At 34.6% G+C, this 17874-nt stretch overlaps 3 protein-coding genes across 3 annotated transcripts; all 3 read left to right on the forward strand.

Moving 5' to 3' along the window:
- Positions 1-1182: 1182 nt before the first annotated feature.
- LOC146899636 (uncharacterized) lies at positions 1183-3853 on the forward strand. The gene is made up of 6 exons (XM_085736826.1): positions 1183-1510; positions 1625-1939; positions 2015-2158; positions 2456-3069; positions 3281-3392; positions 3687-3853. Exons 1-6 carry the CDS (start codon positions 1183-1185, stop codon positions 3851-3853), a joined length of 1680 nt encoding a protein of 559 aa, XP_085592952.1.
- Positions 3854-4717: 864 nt separating this feature from the next.
- LOC146899637 (uncharacterized) lies at positions 4718-6709 on the forward strand. Its single transcript, XM_085735471.1, has 2 exons — positions 4718-5025; positions 5314-6709. Exons 1-2 carry the CDS (start codon positions 4914-4916, stop codon positions 6627-6629), a joined length of 1428 nt encoding a protein of 475 aa, XP_085591597.1. The 5' UTR covers positions 4718-4913; the 3' UTR covers positions 6630-6709.
- A 2661-nt stretch (positions 6710-9370) lies between these two features.
- Positions 9371-11540, forward strand: LOC146899638 (F-box/FBD/LRR-repeat protein At5g56420-like). The gene is made up of 4 exons (XM_085739214.1): positions 9371-10050; positions 10154-10607; positions 10699-10848; positions 10974-11540. Exons 1-4 carry the CDS (start codon positions 9581-9583, stop codon positions 11259-11261), a joined length of 1362 nt encoding a protein of 453 aa, XP_085595340.1. The 5' UTR covers positions 9371-9580; the 3' UTR covers positions 11262-11540.
- Positions 11541-17874: the final 6334 nt, after the last annotated feature.

Below are 17874 nucleotides of genomic sequence, written 5' to 3' on the forward strand. Positions count from 1 at the left end.
ACCTGACATAATGTTTGCAGTAGGTTTATGTGCTAGATTTCAAACTTGTGCAAAAGAATCCCATTTAACTGCAGTTAAAAGGATTTTTAGATAACTAGTAGGTACTACTGATCTTGGCCTTTGGTATATAAAAGGTTCCAGTTTTGATCTTGTAGCATATTGTGATGCTGATTATGCTGGAGACAAAGTTGAGAGGAAGAGTACAAGTGGCTCCTGTCAATTCTTAGGACAAGCATTGATTGGATGGTCTTGCAGAAAGCAAAACATCATTGCACTCTCCACAACTGAAGCTGAGTATGTATCTGCAGCTAGTTGTTGCTCTCAAATTTTGTGGGTAAGAAATCAATTGGAAGATTACTCATTAAGGTACACAAGTGTTCCTATTTTTTGTGATAATACAAGTGCAATTGATCTTTCTAAAAATCCTATTCAGCATTCTAGGTCTAAACATATTGAAATAAAGCATCATTTCATTAGAGACCATGTTCAGAAATAGAATATTGCATTGAGTTTTGTTGATACTGAAAATCAACTAGCTGACATTTTCACAAAACCCCTTGTTGAGGATAGATTCAATTTTCTTAAAGAAAAATTGTCAATCATGAAAAATCCCAATAAAGATTGATTACAGATCACTAAGGGCCTTAGACTAAACCCCGTGATGTCATCTGATGTAAATCAGATAGATCTATCTCAATCAAAACATTCATCAGAATGTTCATGAGTTCAGAATGTTCCTGAGCTCAGAATGTTTCTCAGATCAGAATGTTCATCAAGTTCAGAATGTTCAAAACCTGAAATCTGGGTCAGAAATCTCAAGCGTAAGATTTTTTGTAACCCTTCTCCAGAAATCCTTCTATAATCTTAAGTATTTAATGCTTGGTTATAAGAAGTTACATTTCAGGTTTAACCACCATATAAAACCTTAACTATCAAATCAACCAATCCCCTTTCACTTTTTAAAACGACTACTTTTTCCTTTCTCTCTCCTGTCCGTTCCAATTTGCCTCCTTCCCAATGTAACTGCTACTTTTTTCTTCCCTTCTTTCTTTTCACTTTGCACGTTTGGTCTATATAATCAGTAACAACTCTGATTATTTCACATCTACTTCAAATCCAAACTTCTCTATTCAAATTTCTCAAAATATTCACAAACACTCTGTTCTTCACATTTTCTGCAAAATGGCAAGAACCAAAACTACTTCAAAATTTGCTGATGATGAGAACTCTCAAGTCGAACGTTCTCCATCACCACCACTAAACGTCGCTGCTGATCAAACCTCTGATCAACAAACTTTAAACGAAAACCCTGTTCACACAATCCTTCCTAACGTCATTTACCCTGCTTTTGACGCTCCAAAATCTTCAAAAGCAACATCTTCTAAACAACCAATCATCAAACCTAGACCTGTTCCTACTAGACGCTCTACAAGGATGAAGAAATCCTCAACGAAACCAACTGTTTCTCATGTAGATCTTATCTCTGATCAAGAAAAAGAAACAGACTCTAGTGAAAAAGAAGAAGAAGAAGAAGAAAAAGAAGAGGAGGAAGAACCTAGCACTGAAGAAGAAAGCTTCTCTTCAGATGATGAGGAAATGGATGAAACATATGAGGAACAAATAGAGGAAGTTCCTGAAGAAGATTCGGAGCAAACTCTCTCTGAGATTGTTAAGGCTTCCATAAAAATCTACAAGAGAATGAAGGAGATTGCTGATGAAGCTCTTCCTCTGACTGAAGAGAAGTCTGCTTCCTCTTCAAAAGAAAAGAATGCAAGTGTTGAAGTTGTTGTGAAGAATGAATCTTTCCCAAGAAAGCATGGCAAAGGGAAAGACATCACAAAGGTGGCTGCTGTTCTAAAGGCTCAAAGAGCAGACAAGATTGCTCTTAGACCTCTGAGCAGAACTAAGTGTTTTGAGTTTGATAGCTTGAAGACAAAGGGTTAGGATCTGAAGAAATTCACAGATCCACAAGGATGGACTAACTTTGTGTCTCTACAAGAGCACACCTATGAAGGTTTGGTTAGAGAGTTCTACACCAACTTGATTGTGAAGCAGAAGAAAAAGGAAAATGAGAACTTTCTCATCTCTTCTGTAAAAGGAGTACATATCACTATCACTCAGGCTTTCCTCTCTGAAGCTTTGAAAATTCCTAATGAAGGTAACAAACTATTTTCTTGCTCATGGTTTGATAACCTCAAGGTTAACAAAACTCAACTCATAGCCAATTACACCACAGAAAATCTCACCTTTAACTCCAAATATCTAGTAGATGTACTAAAAATCCTTCACAACATGATTAGGCACACTCTAGTACCAAAATGTGGATCTTTTAATGTCTTCTCTGATATGGACCTATGCATCATCCACCACCTCATAAGCAAAACCAAAATTAACCTTTGTTTTCTCATTATCCAACACATGATTGACTCATGTTTGGCAATGAAACAAACTGTAGCTGGATTGCCCTATGGAATGCAGCTTACTCCTATATTTCAGAAAGCAAAAGTGCCACTTGAGGGTGAACCACGCAAGCTTGACTTCATGAAGTTCACATCAAAGACTTTAGGTCAACTACGCATCACCACCTCAAATATGCCTTCCTTCACAACCTCAGGCACTTCTGGATCTGCTAAGAGGACTTCTAATCAGAATGTTCAGAAAACCAGAAAGAAGAGAAAGGTAGAGGAGATCAGAGATGAACCTCCTAGGAATGTAGAAACCAGACCTCCCTCTCCACCAGCATTGGAGATATTTTCTGAAGTCTCCAAGCTTGCAAAGGAAATTGTTGCAGAAGGAAGCTCTCAGTTCAAAGCTCTGCTTGGAGAATCACTAACTGAAGATGATGCTCAGAAGGATGGTGATGCATCTCTTCAAAGGGAAGCTGAGAATGTTAAGCAAGCTACTGAGACTCATGAAGGTATATCTCAGATGGCTGATAAGGAAAATTCTCTACATGGAGATCAAAGAGTTGAAGAAAATACTGAAAAGATTGCTCAGAATGTTGATGAAAATACTCAGAAAGTGGCTGAGATCTTAGCTTCAAACATGTCTATTGAGGAAGATGTTCAAGTTGAACAAATGGAGACCACCAATTTTATTTTTTTGTTTCTTACATTTGAGACCGGAGGGAGTACTAGTTAAACAAGTTTTTCACCATTTTCCAATATAAAATTTCTATACTCCCTCTGTTCCTTTATATGTGTCGCTTTTGCACATTTTGCTACAACCAAGGCATAGGAAAAATAGCTCTCTTTTTCCTGTTCTACCCTTATATCTTTAGCTGAACTTTTCCTTGGTACTCCAAATGCGGCTCACGTTCACTACATACAGTAAATGCATGGCTCAATTTTTTGACAAGAGCATTGGAAACCCAAAAGCCAAATCCCAAATGAGTAATCACGTACTCCAATTGTTTTTTTCCAATTTTTCTTCTTGTTTTGTTTTTGAATTTTTAAAAGGAGTAACAAATAAACCTTGCCTCCAACTTAATTTTTGGTTTGAACTTCCCTCCAACTTTTTTAATCAAAATTTATCCCTCCCACCAAAACAAAAGTAAAATCACCAATAGTTGAAGTGTATATATATGGCAGTTTGCAGATTTTATAACTCATCAAATATGGCATCAAACATTACAAGATTTTCATTGTGTGATATAGATTTAAATGTTGAATTTACACCTTTGCCAGATCTTAATTTTGATGCTGAAGAAACCTTTTCTCATGAAGAGGCTGAAGAGTTCAACAATGATATTGGTATTGTATTTGTTCATTTATGTGCATTTAGCTTTGTCACCTTTGTTACACTACTAAAGTTTTCTTATTCTTCATTTTTCTTTAACGCGTATGAGTACTAAGACAAAGTCTTTAATCATGACTTCTTCCTTATTATTTTTTCATTTATTGTCCAAATCATGGAGTATTCTCTTTAGCTTATTTGTTCATGTACAGCTTGCATAATATACAGCTTATTTGTTCATGTACGTGTACTATGGAGTTATTTTTCTTTAGCTCATTCATTAAAAAAAAATCTTAAGATTGTGAGTTACATTAATTTATATTTTAGTATCTCACCATTTTATTTTTAATGCAAGGAGCGATTCAAGAAAATATTGAAGATACATACCACGATTTGGACAATGGTATAGATATGAATTTTGAAGACAATTTTGAAGTCACAAACAATGATTTGGACAATGGTTAGTTATTTTTCTTTAGCTCATTCATTAAAAAAAATCTTAAGATTGTGTGTTACATTAATTTATATTTTAGTATCTCACCATTTTAATTTTAATGCAATGAGCGATTCAAGAAAATATTGAAGTCACATACCATGATTTGGACAATGGTATAGATATGAATTTGGAAGACAATTTTGAAGTCACAAACAATGATTTGGACAATGGTAAGTTATTTTTCTTTAGCTCATTCATTAAGAAATTTTTCTTAAGATTGTGTGTTACATTAATTTATATTTTAGTATCTCACCATTTTATTTTCAATGCAAGGAGCGATTCAAGAAAATATTGAAGTCACATACCATGATTTGGACAATGGTATAGATATGAATTTGGAAGACAATTTTGAAGTCACAAACAATGATTTGGACAATGGTAAGTTATTTTTCTTTAGTTCATTCATTAAGAATTTTTTCTTAAGATTGTGTGTTATATTAATTTATATTTTAGTATCTCACCATTTTATTTTCAATGCAAGGAGCGATTCAAGAAAATATTGAAGTCACATACCATGATTTGGACAATGGTATAGATATGAATTTGGAAGACAATTTTGAAGTCACAAACAATGATTTGGACAATGGTAAGTTATTTTTCTTTAGCTCATTCATTAAGAATTTTTTCTTAAGATTGTGTGTTATATTAATTTATATTTTAGTATCTCACCATTTTATTTTCAATGCAAGGAGCGATTCAAGAAAATATTGAAGTCACATACCATGATTTGGACAATGGTATAGATATGAATTTGGAAGACAATTTTGAAGTCACAAACAATGATTTGGACAATGGTAAGTTATTTTTCTTTAGCTCATTCATTAAGAAAAAAAATCTTAAGATATGCATTTGGCTCATTCATTAAAAAAAAAAACTTGATATGCATTTGGCTCATTCATTAAAAAAAAAAACTTAAGATATGCATGTAGCTTTGTCACCTTTGTTACACTACTAAAGTTTTCTTATTCTTCATTCTTCTTTAACGTGCATACTGTGACAAATTCTTTAGTCATGACTTCTTCCAACTTATTTGTTCATTTATTGTCCAAATCATTTATTGTCCTTCTTATTATTAATTTTAGGATCAATTCAAGAAAATATTGAAGAAGCTGAACCAAATAGTGAAAGAAATAGACTAAGAGTTTTAAGCAATGAAGAGCGCAAATCTGTTTATCATGAGCTACTGCAAAAAAGTGTTGATGGAAAATTACCTAGAGGAGTTACAAAGGCAGCGGCTTCATCATTCTCAGTTTCTATGAGAACTGTCCAACGTATTTGGAAAAGATCAAAAGAAAGTGAAGCACATGATGTGTCTCATAGAAAGACAAAAAATTGTGGACGTAAGAGAATTAAAATTGATCCAAACCAAATCCGTGAAGTTCCTTTGAGAAAAAGAAGAACCATTCGATCATTAGCTTGGGCGTTGAATACAAATCCAACTTCTGTGTTTAGACTTCTAAAGAAGGGGATTATACGACGCCATTCAAATTCCATAAAGCCATTTTTGAAAGAAGAAAACAAAAGATCTAGGATGGAATTTTGTTTGTCGATGCTTGAAGGTATACCACATGATCCAATGTTTAAAAGTATGCACAATATTATTCATATTGATGAAAAGTGGTTTTACCTGACTAAAAAGTCAGAGAACTATTATTTGCTAACGGATGGGGATGAGCCACATCGTACTTGTAAAAGCAAAAACTTTATTGCCAAAGTTATGTTTTTAGTTGCTCAAGCTCGACCAAGATTTGACGCGCAAGGAAATGAAATTTTTGATGGTAAAATTGGCATTTTTCCTTTTGTTACCAAGGAACCAGCTAAGAGGACAAGTGCTAACCGAGTTACGGGAACAATGGAGACAAAAGCAATGACTTCGGTAAACAGAGATGTCATAAGATCATTTTTTATTGAGAAAGTCCTGCCAGCTATAAAGGCAAAATGGCCAAGAGAGGACTTGGGGTCTACAATATTTATCCAACAAGATAACGCAAGAACTCATATTAGTCTTGATGATCCTGAGTTCCTTCAAGAAGCCACAAAAGATGGATTTGATATCCGTTTGATGTCTCAACCTCCAAATTCTCCGGATCTAAATGTCTTAGATCTTGGATTTTTTAGTGCTATACAATCATTACAACACAAGGAGTCACCAAAAACTGTTGATGAACTTGTCAATGCAGTGGTAAAGTCATTTGAGAACTTTCCATCGGTTAAGTCCAATCGCATATTTGTAACATTACAATTATGCATGATAGAGATCATGATAGCCAATGGTTCCAATAAATATAAGATTCCACATATGAATAAGAAGAGACTAGAAAGAGAAGGACAACTACCCACTCAAGTGAAGTGTAATCCAATGTTAGTGCAAGATGTTTTGAACTACTTAACTGAGTGATACTTATTGTGACTGGGTTGTAGTCACATGAACACTTCTACTCATTTGAACAATGTTAGTACAAGAACTTTTGATGAACACTAAGCAGTTTAAGTATTACTCCTTCACTTATAAAATTTCATTATTTTTATGTAGCTATAGTATAGTACTCCATGCAACAAGTACAAGACTTATTTTTACGTGCACTTTAACAAGAATAGTACTAACACATGTAATTCCATGCAACAAGTACAACACCAACCGTAAATAAAGCAATGCGTATGTGTGGAGTGTTTGTGTGGATTCTTTAAACATAAATGAATTTGCATTCATAATGAAAGAAAATAACTTCAGTCTCATTCATTCATAATTCAAAATAAAAAGGATAGAAATTGAGTCTCATTCGTTCATACTTCATAAATTTAAAGATTAACAAGTCTTCAATAAAATTTAGGAAGAAGAATTTTCCGCATCTTCCTAATCACCGGACGAAATTCTTCTCTTTAGGAAGACTCTTCTCCATCATCTTCTGGAAATTTATTCAGATCAAATTCATACTCATGCTCTTCATTTAAGTCAAAATCTACTACTGGTGCTGGAAATCCTTCTCCTTCATTCTCACTGTCTTCCACTATTTCTTCTTCATTGCTGTCCTCACTGTCTTCCACTATTTCTTCTTCATTGTTGTCCAAAGAGTCTTCCACTATTTCTCCTTCTATGCTACCCAACGAACCCAATGAATTTCCCACTGTTTTTTCGCCATTGTAGTTCAATGATCCTTCCACTGTTTTTTCTTCATTGTTGTACAATGAATCTTCCACTTTTTTTTCTTCATTGTTGTTCAAAGCAATTTCTTGTTTCATGGGTATTTCCTCTTTCATGTTCATATGTTGGGTGTTTTTTTTCTTGGAATAACATAAGTATGGTTAGTGTACTGTACATATTTAAAGAGAAATAGTTGTGGAGCTCTATGTATTGGAACAATGAAGAGTGGGTTTATTGTATTTATTAGCAGAAAGCTTTTTTGTGGAATCGGTAAAAATGTTTACTCCAAAAGTGGAAGACATATTACACTCGGTAAAAGCTTTTTATGATGGAGTAGAGGAATTAGATTAGGCTCAAATAATAATGCAATTAATGTGGCAGATTTAGTAATTGAGAGGTTAAGGGTATAATTGACATATTACACTCTTAAACTCTAAAAGTGACACTTATTTAGGAACAATTTTTTTAGCAAATGTAACGGTTAAAAAGGAACGGAGGGAGTATTAATTTTCTTAACAACAGTATCATAATATTTGTTATCATTTCCTTTTATTTTACTAGTTTAGAGACCCGGCGTTGCCCGGGTTAGATATTAAATAAGTTTTATAAGTTTGTGTGCAGGAATACACGTGTCAGTATATTAGATTGAATTTATTTAAATTTACAATTATAATAATATCATAAAAATAAATATAAATATTTCAAAAAAAATTAAAAATAAATATAAATGAAGAGATGAATGTCCAATGCAAGAATAAAAAGTGTAACAAAATCAATAATGAATTAGTCCAAGTGGTAATAGTTTTGGGTCCTTTAAACATGGACTATTACTTTCCCACCCTATTGCCTTCTCCCGCGCCCTGTAAAATTTCTAAAAATGCCCTTGTGCGTTCCAGATTTTAAAATTCGGATTCGTGTTTACTATTTCGGATTTTATAATCCAGACAATTCTTATGTATAATCAGTCGTCATACTCTCTCACATTTCAACAGTTTTGAGTTTTCCTTTTAAAAACAACAAAAAAACTAAGTAAAAAATGCTAAAAACCTGTCAAATAAAATCATAAAAATATAAAAATAGTACCAAAAAATTCTAAAAATCAAATAAAACTAATGGAATTTTTTTTCGGATTTTTCTGAGAATATGAAAAATTAATAAAAATGAAAAATGGGTTTAAACGATGGAATTTTGGATTTTGAGGGGCGGAGACCCGTAAGAAGTCGCTTCTACGGGAGTCATGGTCCTTGAATTTTTTCTGATTTTCTGGGGATGTTTCGGAGCAATCCGATCAAGTAGCCCGAAAACCCGATTTTTGTTAAATAAAATATTGGTTTTTAAAAATAGAAAAAATAATAAAAATATTGAGAATGAATGTGGAAGTGACATGACATAAAAAACCTTACTTTATATATATACTATTGATTGATTGATTGATTGATTGATGTGTAGTTTGTTGAGATAAAAAATACTGAGTGCATAAGATCAAAAGTTTGTTGAGATATTTATGTTAAATAAAATAGAAAAAATAATAAAAATATTGAGAATGAATGTGGAAGTGACATGTGGCATAAAAAACCTTACTTTATATATATACTATTGATTGATTGATTGATGTGTAGTTTGTTGAGATAAAAAATACTGAGTGCATAAGATCAAAAGTTTGTTGAGATATTTATGTTAAATAAAATAGAAAAAATAATAAAAATATTGAGAATGAATGTGGAAGTGACATGTGGCATAAAAAACCTTAATTTATATATAAACTATTGATTGATTGATTTATTGATTGATGTGTAGTTTGTTGAGATAAAAAATACTGAGTGCATAAGATCAAAAGTTTGTTGAGATATTTATGTTAAATAAAATAGAAAAAATAATAAAAATATTGAGAATGAATGTGGAAGTGACATGTGGCATAAAAAACCTTAATTTATATATATACTATTGATTTTTAGCATTTCCTTTTATTTTATTTTATTCCTAAAAAAAACATGCCAAAAAAAAGGAAGGAAGGAAGGCAAACAGGCGATGCAATCCAATGCAATACTCTGGTGGATAATTTGGTAATTTGAGTGAAACTCAGCAGGTAGTTGATCGAAACGACGACGTCGCCTTAAACCCTAAAACCCTCACTCAATGTCAATGTCAATCACACTCACACATTGAAACACGTTAGTTCTAGAACGATAGGATACGCTGAATCCACGATGGCGGAGGAGTCACCACCAAAAGCAGAAGAAGAAAACGACGGTGGAGGAGGCGATGACCTCACCGACAGGTTGAGCACTCTACCGGACTTTGTACTATGCCATATCATGTCCTTCCTCCCAACGAGAACTTCCGTCGCAACCATGAGCCTCGTCTCTCCTAGATATCTTCATCTCTGGAAGGATCTCCAGATCTTCGACTTCGACTTTCACCACTCAACTTCGTTCAAAAAGGTTGCATTATTCATTAACTCTGTTCTCACTCTCCGCAAATCCCGCGACATGCGAAGGTTCCGTCTCACTCTCACATTTGATGATCCACGCGATGAGTTACAACTCAGGAATGCTGAAACGTGGATTCTTGCTGCCATTGGACCCCACCTTCAAGAACTCTATCTTTGTATTGACGAGTCTTGTATTGACATCCCTCGTTCACTCTTCATCAATTGCACTAACCTCGTTTCCCTAAGGTAAATTTTTGCAGATACTCATGTTTTAATGAAAACTCAGAATGATTTGTTTTTATGTTCAAACTCACTTTTACTTTCGAATCATATTTTTCTAATACTGCAGTCTTCACGGTTCAATCGAAACAGCACACTGCAATCTTGACCGTGTAAACTCCGTTTATTTTCCATCACTGAAGACGTTGTCTCTCGGCGAAGATATTGTGGGTCCAACTGAATTAGTTTCCTTTATCTCTGGCTGCCCTAGGCTGGAAACTTTGCATGTTTACTTTTACATTGTCTCTGAAGAAATGTCTTTCACCAAAGTTCTCGAGAAACCTTCCTCCAATGACGATTTCACTTGGACTTACTTTAATATAAATGAAGGATGTTTTAAATTGGGCATTGTTGGTAAGTTTCACAGTATGGTGGAAGCGTTTCTTGATGTCTTTTCCGTGGCTGAAACTGAATTTGTTGACCCTATTCTCAACCTCATCCGAGATGACAGAAGTGAATTTCATAACGGCCTCCTAGATGATGACGAGGATCTATATCTAGAGTTGTGTCATTCGACTTCAAAGGTGAAGTTTTACTTTTATGCTTTATATGTTTTTACATGTGTAGTTTGGTTCTAATATTGCGCCATCACTTGTTGTTATCGTGTACGTGCAGTGGCCAACTCATGCCCCTGTTCTAAATTATCCCGAATTTCGCGATTTACATCATCTGAAGTTCATCCTTCCATGTTTCAACTCAAATCTTCTGGTCAATGTTCTTGAGCAATGCCACATGCTTCAAGTTCTCATAATTCAGAGCAACAAGGTTTGTTGAATTTTCAAATTTAATTCAAACATTCTTTGGTAGGTCTATATATACATGCATGTATGTCTCTATCTGTACACAAGTATATTTTTGAGGCACGGTATGGTGTCCCTTGTTGGTTGTAGGAGGAACCACTACCATTGAGAACATGGCAACCGGAGTCAACAACACTTTCTGAATGTCTCAAATCCCACCTGGCCTATATTCACATAGAAGGATATCAAGGACTTGAAGATGAATTGGCATTCACTGAATATATTTTATGGAATGGAGTTGTTTTGAAGACAATGCTTATTTTTGTTGATATTTCAATGGACAAAACAGACAAGGACCGTTCTCTCAAAAGATTAAGAGACATACCAAGGGGCTCTGACATGTGCCAACTTAATTTTGACCCAGCTTTATCTTCTTAAGGTGAAAACACTCACCGTCTCTTTTTCAGCTGTCTGACATGTCTTTTTTATCTGTCACTTTTACCACATTTTCAACTATACTGTGGCAGAACTACGTAATTCCGTACCCCTAATGTATCCAAATTATTTTTGGTCTATTTTTTCCTCATAACTATGCCTAATTGAGATTGGCCCTTTGTACTACACTAAATTACTCTAGTCTTTCCGTGTAACAATGTTTGATTTAGGATTTTGATCTTTGCAAGAGCTAAAATTTTCTAAATTTATAAGGTTGAGAAAGTGATGATCTTTACATGCTTACTGATACTGTTGGAAAAGCTTTTATGCCACTTATGTTAACTTAGTGATTTTCTTCTTTTTACTCTAGTTATTATTGCTAACAAATCTTTATTTATTTGTGTATTCTTTATGTTGGCATACCAACATTTTCAATTCATTGTATAGTTTGAGATTTTTGTTGTTGTCGATTACCGAATTACTATTTTGTGAATTCTAAATGAATACCAATTATATTAATAGTATACGATAAAATTTATAGTCATACCTGTGAGGACTCCTATGAACTCATTTGGAAACTTGAATAAAATTCTTAATTCGAAGCTCCCTCATGTTTGATAACTTTTTCTGTTGGTTTTTTTTATTTTGGAGTGGCCTCTGCTGTTGTTGGCTTTGTTTGGTGGATTTAGTGGGAATGTGGAATTTGGTGGGGGTCAGTTTTGCTAATGGGAGGAGTGGTTAAGGTCCACCTGTTGGTGTAGGAAGGTGATTTTAGCTTTTTGCCAGCTTTTTCTAGATGATTGTGAATTTTTGTTTAGTGGTTAGTGTGTTTATTCAGATATGTTCTGAAGTTGACTCTTAGATGTGGAGTATAAAAGTGGTTTTGGCTTTGAACTCATTATGTTGTCTTTGATGGGTGTTTTTTCTTTTTTCCACTGTCGATGGGATGAGTAGTGTGGATTGTGCAATAGTTGGTATTGGAGAGTGTTGGTGTGTGGCATGGCGTTGAATAAGTTCTTTTTTCCACTGTCAATGGGATGACCAGTGCGGATTGTGCAATAGTTGGTATTGGAGTGTGTTGGTGTGAGGCATGGCCTTGAACAAGTGTATATGGGAGGGTGGTGGATAGTGAATTTGTACAGAATTTCTAATCAAGCTTAATATATAGGATCTTTCAATTGTTTCTTTTAGAGGCGATTGTAGTATATTGGGGAACCAGAAAGCTTATGTCAATTACTTATGTCACTTCCTGCATAATTATGCAGAAAAGTGTGGGGGTTGGTTTTCTTATTTTTGTTGGGTTTGATTATGAGCTTGTGTGGATATATTCTTGTGTCGAGAACTTGGTTGGACTTTTCTTTCCATAGTGCAGTTCTATTGCCTATGGTCTTTTTCTTTTATAAATGAAATGTTGTTTTACCTTTGCAAAAAATAAAAAACCTTTTTGTTAGTTAGTTAGTTAGATTAGATAATTGATAGTGAGTGAGGTGGCTAGTGTCTAATAAGCTATAGAACGTGGCGTACCAATTCATAGAAAATTTGAGTACAAAGTTTACTCAAGTTGTGTTTCATTTGAACGTTGTTTGTGTTAGACTGACATAGCTGTAAGGTAAGGCATAGGTTTTGTTCTTTAATAAGGGGAAGTGTTTGTTCACTATAAACCCATGTTGTTTGTGTTAGATTGTCTAGAAAACCCAAAGTAACTCAAAATGTTATCATGTTTTACAAAATTTTGAAGAAAACAACCTACCTATGCGGCATTCACATACATTCAACCTAATTTCATTGTTTCTTCAGATGAACTTAGGAAATTATATTGTATTACAAATTTTTGTTATTAACAACAGTATAGATACTTTAGTACATTATGGAAGCATATTTTCTTTAGCTTAAAAGGAAAATAATGTAATTCACATCTGTTTGGATCATAGGGAAATGCACTAATGCATAGAATGTGCCTGATAGATTGCCTGTTTTAGCAGGTTGCTGGAAACAACACATTTGACCTTTTCCCCTTCTTCCCCCCCTCTCTTTTTCTTAATTGTCTGCTTTGAAGGTATCCATCTAGTTTTCTTCAAATGTTACTTTGTAATGTTTTTGGTGATGCACTTGTTTGGCGTTAGCGGTAAAAGTAATTAATTAATTTAGATGTTAATCAATTCTATGGTTGTAGTAAACTTTATTGGCTCTAAGTAACATTTTTCGCTACTTGTTTGGCAGTGCACATTCGAGGTGTCGTGATTTCTTAAGTTTGCATCAACATCTTTGGTCATATGCTCGGGGCTTCGTTAAAAAGAGACATTGGGAGCAAGCAGATAAATATGTATTTTGCAATTCAGTTAGTAATTTCTTTTTTATTGGCAAATGTCAACATATGGTACACAAAAGATCATAATTGTAACCAATATTACGACTAGCTGTCCTAGTGATGCTCTTAAAAATTGCTATTTGATTTTTTTAGATGTCAGTTTATATGTTGCCTAAGTTTCATAACTATGCCTAATTATCTAAAAAAGTATTGCTACAAAAGCTAAATTGTCGATTAGTAGCTTAGCTACATAGAAATATTATACAATTAATTATCATGAAAATACATCCAATAATACAGTTTTTTTAAAGTCATATCAGCGTAGTTTTTAAGTTAATTATATTTTATTATCTTGACATTTTTTTTGAACAACATTTATCTTGACATTGAATTGATTCACACGCTCCTAACCCTAGCCGCCAGCCTCACTCGTTCATCTTCACCAAAACTCAACTTTCTGTAACTTTTTTCTCTACTCATAAATCCACATATTACCTTATCTTACCAAACTTCTTTCACAAAACGTTCCTAATTTCTTCTCCTCTACAATATCCACCCAACAAATCACCAAAATTTCACAATTTTTCCCAAACTCAAACCATGATGATAGAAGAAAATGTGTCGAATTTTGTGGCGGCCAATAACCGTATGGATTTCTACTCTAATGAGTACAAGTTGAGATTTAAGAATGATATTCCGGACTCGAACCCAGACATTCTCCAGGTGCAGGATCGTTCTTCTGTATATGTGCTGAACAAGTTTGAGGAGTTCCTACATCCTATATTGAAAAGAGTTAAAGATGACCAGCCATTCGCATTTTCAATTCCTTCTCGCGCCAAAAAGCACCAGGTGTACGATTCTAAACTGAATTGTTATGTTCTCAAAAAGAACATGGCGACGAGTCTCTCCTCAAATGCCAATTCTCACAGAGCTACAAACACTTTATATATGTGATGATGACCATCCAACAGTTGCTGCAATCCGGCGTGCGCTCCACCTTGCGGGCCATATATTATAAGGTTGCTACACTCCGAGGGAATGTGATTCAATAGTCGATGACATTGCGTGCTTTCTATCGTGCCGTCGTGAAAATCTGAACATTGTTGGCGCCGATAAAGGGGAGGTGATCGGAAATCTGTGCTATACTATGGATGGGGATATGATTGAATGCTTCAAGAGATCTCAGTTGATTCCTCATTCAAAGGGGTTGGAAGGTTTTCAGAGTGAGGCTAAATTTATTCTGGTTATTGAAAAGCAAGCTACATTTTTTCAACTATGTGAGTATCATTTTTTCGATCGCATTCCATGTATACTCGTTATGGCAAAGGGGTACCCCGATGTGACCACCAGGAGGTTCCTGAATATCTTGAATGTGGAACTCAAGATTCCAGTACTTGGTTTATTCGACTCAGACCCATTCGACTCCGAGTATACATGGAATGCGATCGAAAAAATGATACTCACATAGTTGAAAAAATGTAGCTTGCTTTTCAATAACCAGAATAAATTTAGCCGCACTCTGAAAACCTTCCAACTCCTTTGAATGAGGAATCACCTGAGATCTCTTGAAGCATTCAATGCTATCTCCTTCCATAGTATAGCACAGATTTCCGATCACCTCCCCTTTGTCGGCGCCAACAATGTTTAGATTTTCACGACGGCACGATAGAAAGCACGCAATGTCATCGACTATTGAATCGCATTCCCTCTGAGTGTAGCAACCTTATAATATACGACCCGCAAGGTGGATTGCACGCCGGATTGCAGCAACTGTTGGATGGTCATCATCACATATATATAGTGTTTGTAGCTCTGCGAGAATTGGCATTTGAGGAGAGACTCGTAGCCATGTTCTTTTTGAGAACATAACGATTCAGTTTAGAATCGTACACCAGGTGCTTTTTGGCGGGAGAAGGAATTGAAAATGCGAATGGCTGGTCATCTTTAACTCTTTTCAATATAGGATGTAGGAACTCCTCAAACTTGTTCAGCACATATACAGAAGAACGATCCTGCACCTGGAGAATGTCTGGGTTCGAGTCCGGAATATCATTCTTAAATCTCAACTTGTACTCATTAGAGTAGAAATCCATACGGTTATTGGCCGCCACAAAATTCGACACATTTTCTTCTATCATCATGGTTTGAGTTTGGGAAAAATTGTGAAATTTTGGTGATTTGTTGGGTGGATATTGTAGAGGAGAAGAATTTAGGAAGGTTTTGTGAAAGAAGTTTGGTAAGATAAGGTAATATGTGGATTTATGAGTAGAGAAAAAAGTTACAGAAAGTTGAGTTTTGGTGAAGATGAGCGAGTGAGGCTGGCGGCTAGGGTTAGGAACGTGTGAATCAATTCAATGTCAAGATAAATGTTGTTCAAAAAAAATGTCAAGATAATAAAATATAATTAAACTTAAAAACTACGACGATATGACTTTAAAAAACTGTATTATTGGATGTATTTTCATGATAATTAATTGTATAATATTTCTATGTAGCTAAGCTACTAATCAACAATTTAGCTTTTGTAGCAATACTTTAGATCTACCAATATTGACTGATGGCGTATTTTGCAAGTGTACGAAACCGTTCAAGTAGTAAAGTTAAAACGGTAAGACCGAGTGTCGAACTCGAGGATCGCGTTATACTATTGAATTGTATTTAACACTTAATTGAACAAAAAGGTACGATATTTGTTTTTAGTGCAATAATGAAAATAACGGGAAGTAAAGTGATTAAGATTAATTGGAGAAAGATGCTAGGGATGAATTTCACTAGATGACCATGAAAAGCTAATAACTTAGTCTCAACTATTGAATCGACTCATATGATTGTTACCGAATTATCTAATTTATTCTTGCCCTAATTCCTTAGTGACAAAAACTTTAAACCTAAAATAAAGACCTAATTTCTTAGTGAATTTGAAGATTAGGGTTAAGCATTAACGAACAAGAATTCTCTTAATGATTCCAAGGGTTTGTATCTATTCCTAGATTACAAAGGCAAGGATCTCTTATTTCAAAGCGTTTATCAATTCCACTTCCGTATCACAAAATAAACCGTAAATCAATTTAAAGGCGGCCGACACAATAAAAAGCATTAAGAACGGAAATAAGAGAAACAATCATGTGAATTTCAATCAATAAAATAAACTAGGTCATAACAAACATGTTCATCTAGGTCTATTCATCCCCAACAAAGGAGGGTTTAGTTACACATAATTGAGCAATAAACAATAAAAGAAGAATTACAAGATGAATTCATGAATAAACCTTGTTAAAACTCCTTCAATGATGTTCCAAGTTGCTCCAAATCGCTCTCCTATGTGTTTCTAGGCCTTTTGATCTCCAAAAATCGTGTTACCACATTCAGAAAACACCTCTTTGTATTTATAAGAAGCTCAAAATCGGCCACCGTGCTCCAGAAATCGGTGGCCGATTTCCCAAAACGCGTGCCAGAATGACCAAAATCGGTGGCCGATTTTTAGCCATCGGTGGCCGATTTTTCCAGTAACATTTGGCCTAAAACTGCAGCAAAAATCGGTGGCCGATTTTACAAATCGGTGGCCGATTTTCAGTTTTCAAAATCTTCAATTTCTTCTCTTTTGTAGCTTGTAACTCCATGCATTGCAATGAATATGACCCAAAATGACATAAAAATGCCTAAGAAAAACTAGGATGACAGAGTGTCATCACAACCCCAAACTTGAACTATTCCTTGTCCTCAAGGAATTTACTTGCAACAGTGACAAATGACAGTAAAATAACAGTTACCTGATGAAATGATAGTACCCAAAAGTTCAATCTCCTCTAGCTAAAGATGAGCTAGTTTGACTTGTTCGCATCCACCGATTCACAACTCCACGCAAACATATGAAATAGGGTTCTACCAGTCGACATGCAGGTCTACATATTACCATACGCTTGAAAAGTTTCTAAACATCAATCAAAGTCAAAGTCATTACACACTTTTGAGGTCTTTAGGGATGTAACGGGGCTTAGGTAAAAGGTGGGATATATTTGGATAAGTAGGCTACACAAAATTTGAGTTAGGCATTCCTACAAGTGATAAACAAAATTCAATCCCCAATTCCCAAAATTTTTGGTACCTAGAGAACATTTTCAAAACTTGGGACACTTCGAGTTTGAAGTTTACTCGGATATAGCATTGTGTGTCCCTTTTCATTCTTTTTCTTTTCATTTTTTTTTCAAATTTTTTTTTTCGATACACCATTTTGTGTGTATTTTTCATTCTTTTTCTTTCTTTCTTGTTCTCTAGTACCCCCACCCCAAACTTATTGGGTTGCAAATT

The sequence above is a fragment of the Medicago sativa genome, chromosome 8, assembly GCF_051527215.1.
Source record: "Medicago sativa cultivar Bolivia chromosome 8, Bolivia_mono, whole genome shotgun sequence".
Taxonomy (NCBI): Eukaryota; Viridiplantae; Streptophyta; class Magnoliopsida; order Fabales; family Fabaceae; genus Medicago; species Medicago sativa.

Coding starts and splice junctions, on each gene's coding strand:
- LOC146899637 (XM_085735471.1), top strand. CDS start 4,914: ATGCAAGGAGCGATTCAAGAAAATATTGAAGTCACATACCATGATTTG. Junction 5,026..5,313: donor AAACAATGATTTGGACAATG/GTAAGTTATTTT, acceptor TATTAATTTTAG/GATCAATTCAAGAAAATATT.
- LOC146899638 (XM_085739214.1), top strand. CDS start 9,581: ATGGCGGAGGAGTCACCACCAAAAGCAGAAGAAGAAAACGACGGTGGA. Junction 10,051..10,153: donor ACTAACCTCGTTTCCCTAAG/GTAAATTTTTGC, acceptor CTAATACTGCAG/TCTTCACGGTTCAATCGAAA. Junction 10,608..10,698: donor TGTGTCATTCGACTTCAAAG/GTGAAGTTTTAC, acceptor GTGTACGTGCAG/TGGCCAACTCATGCCCCTGT.
- LOC146899636 (XM_085736826.1), top strand. CDS start 1,183: ATGGCAAGAACCAAAACTACTTCAAAATTTGCTGATGATGAGAACTCT. Junction 1,511..1,624: donor AGAAAAAGAAACAGACTCTA/GTGAAAAAGAAG, acceptor AGGAACAAATAG/AGGAAGTTCCTGAAGAAGAT. Junction 3,070..3,280: donor CTATTGAGGAAGATGTTCAA/GTTGAACAAATG, acceptor TTATATCTTTAG/CTGAACTTTTCCTTGGTACT.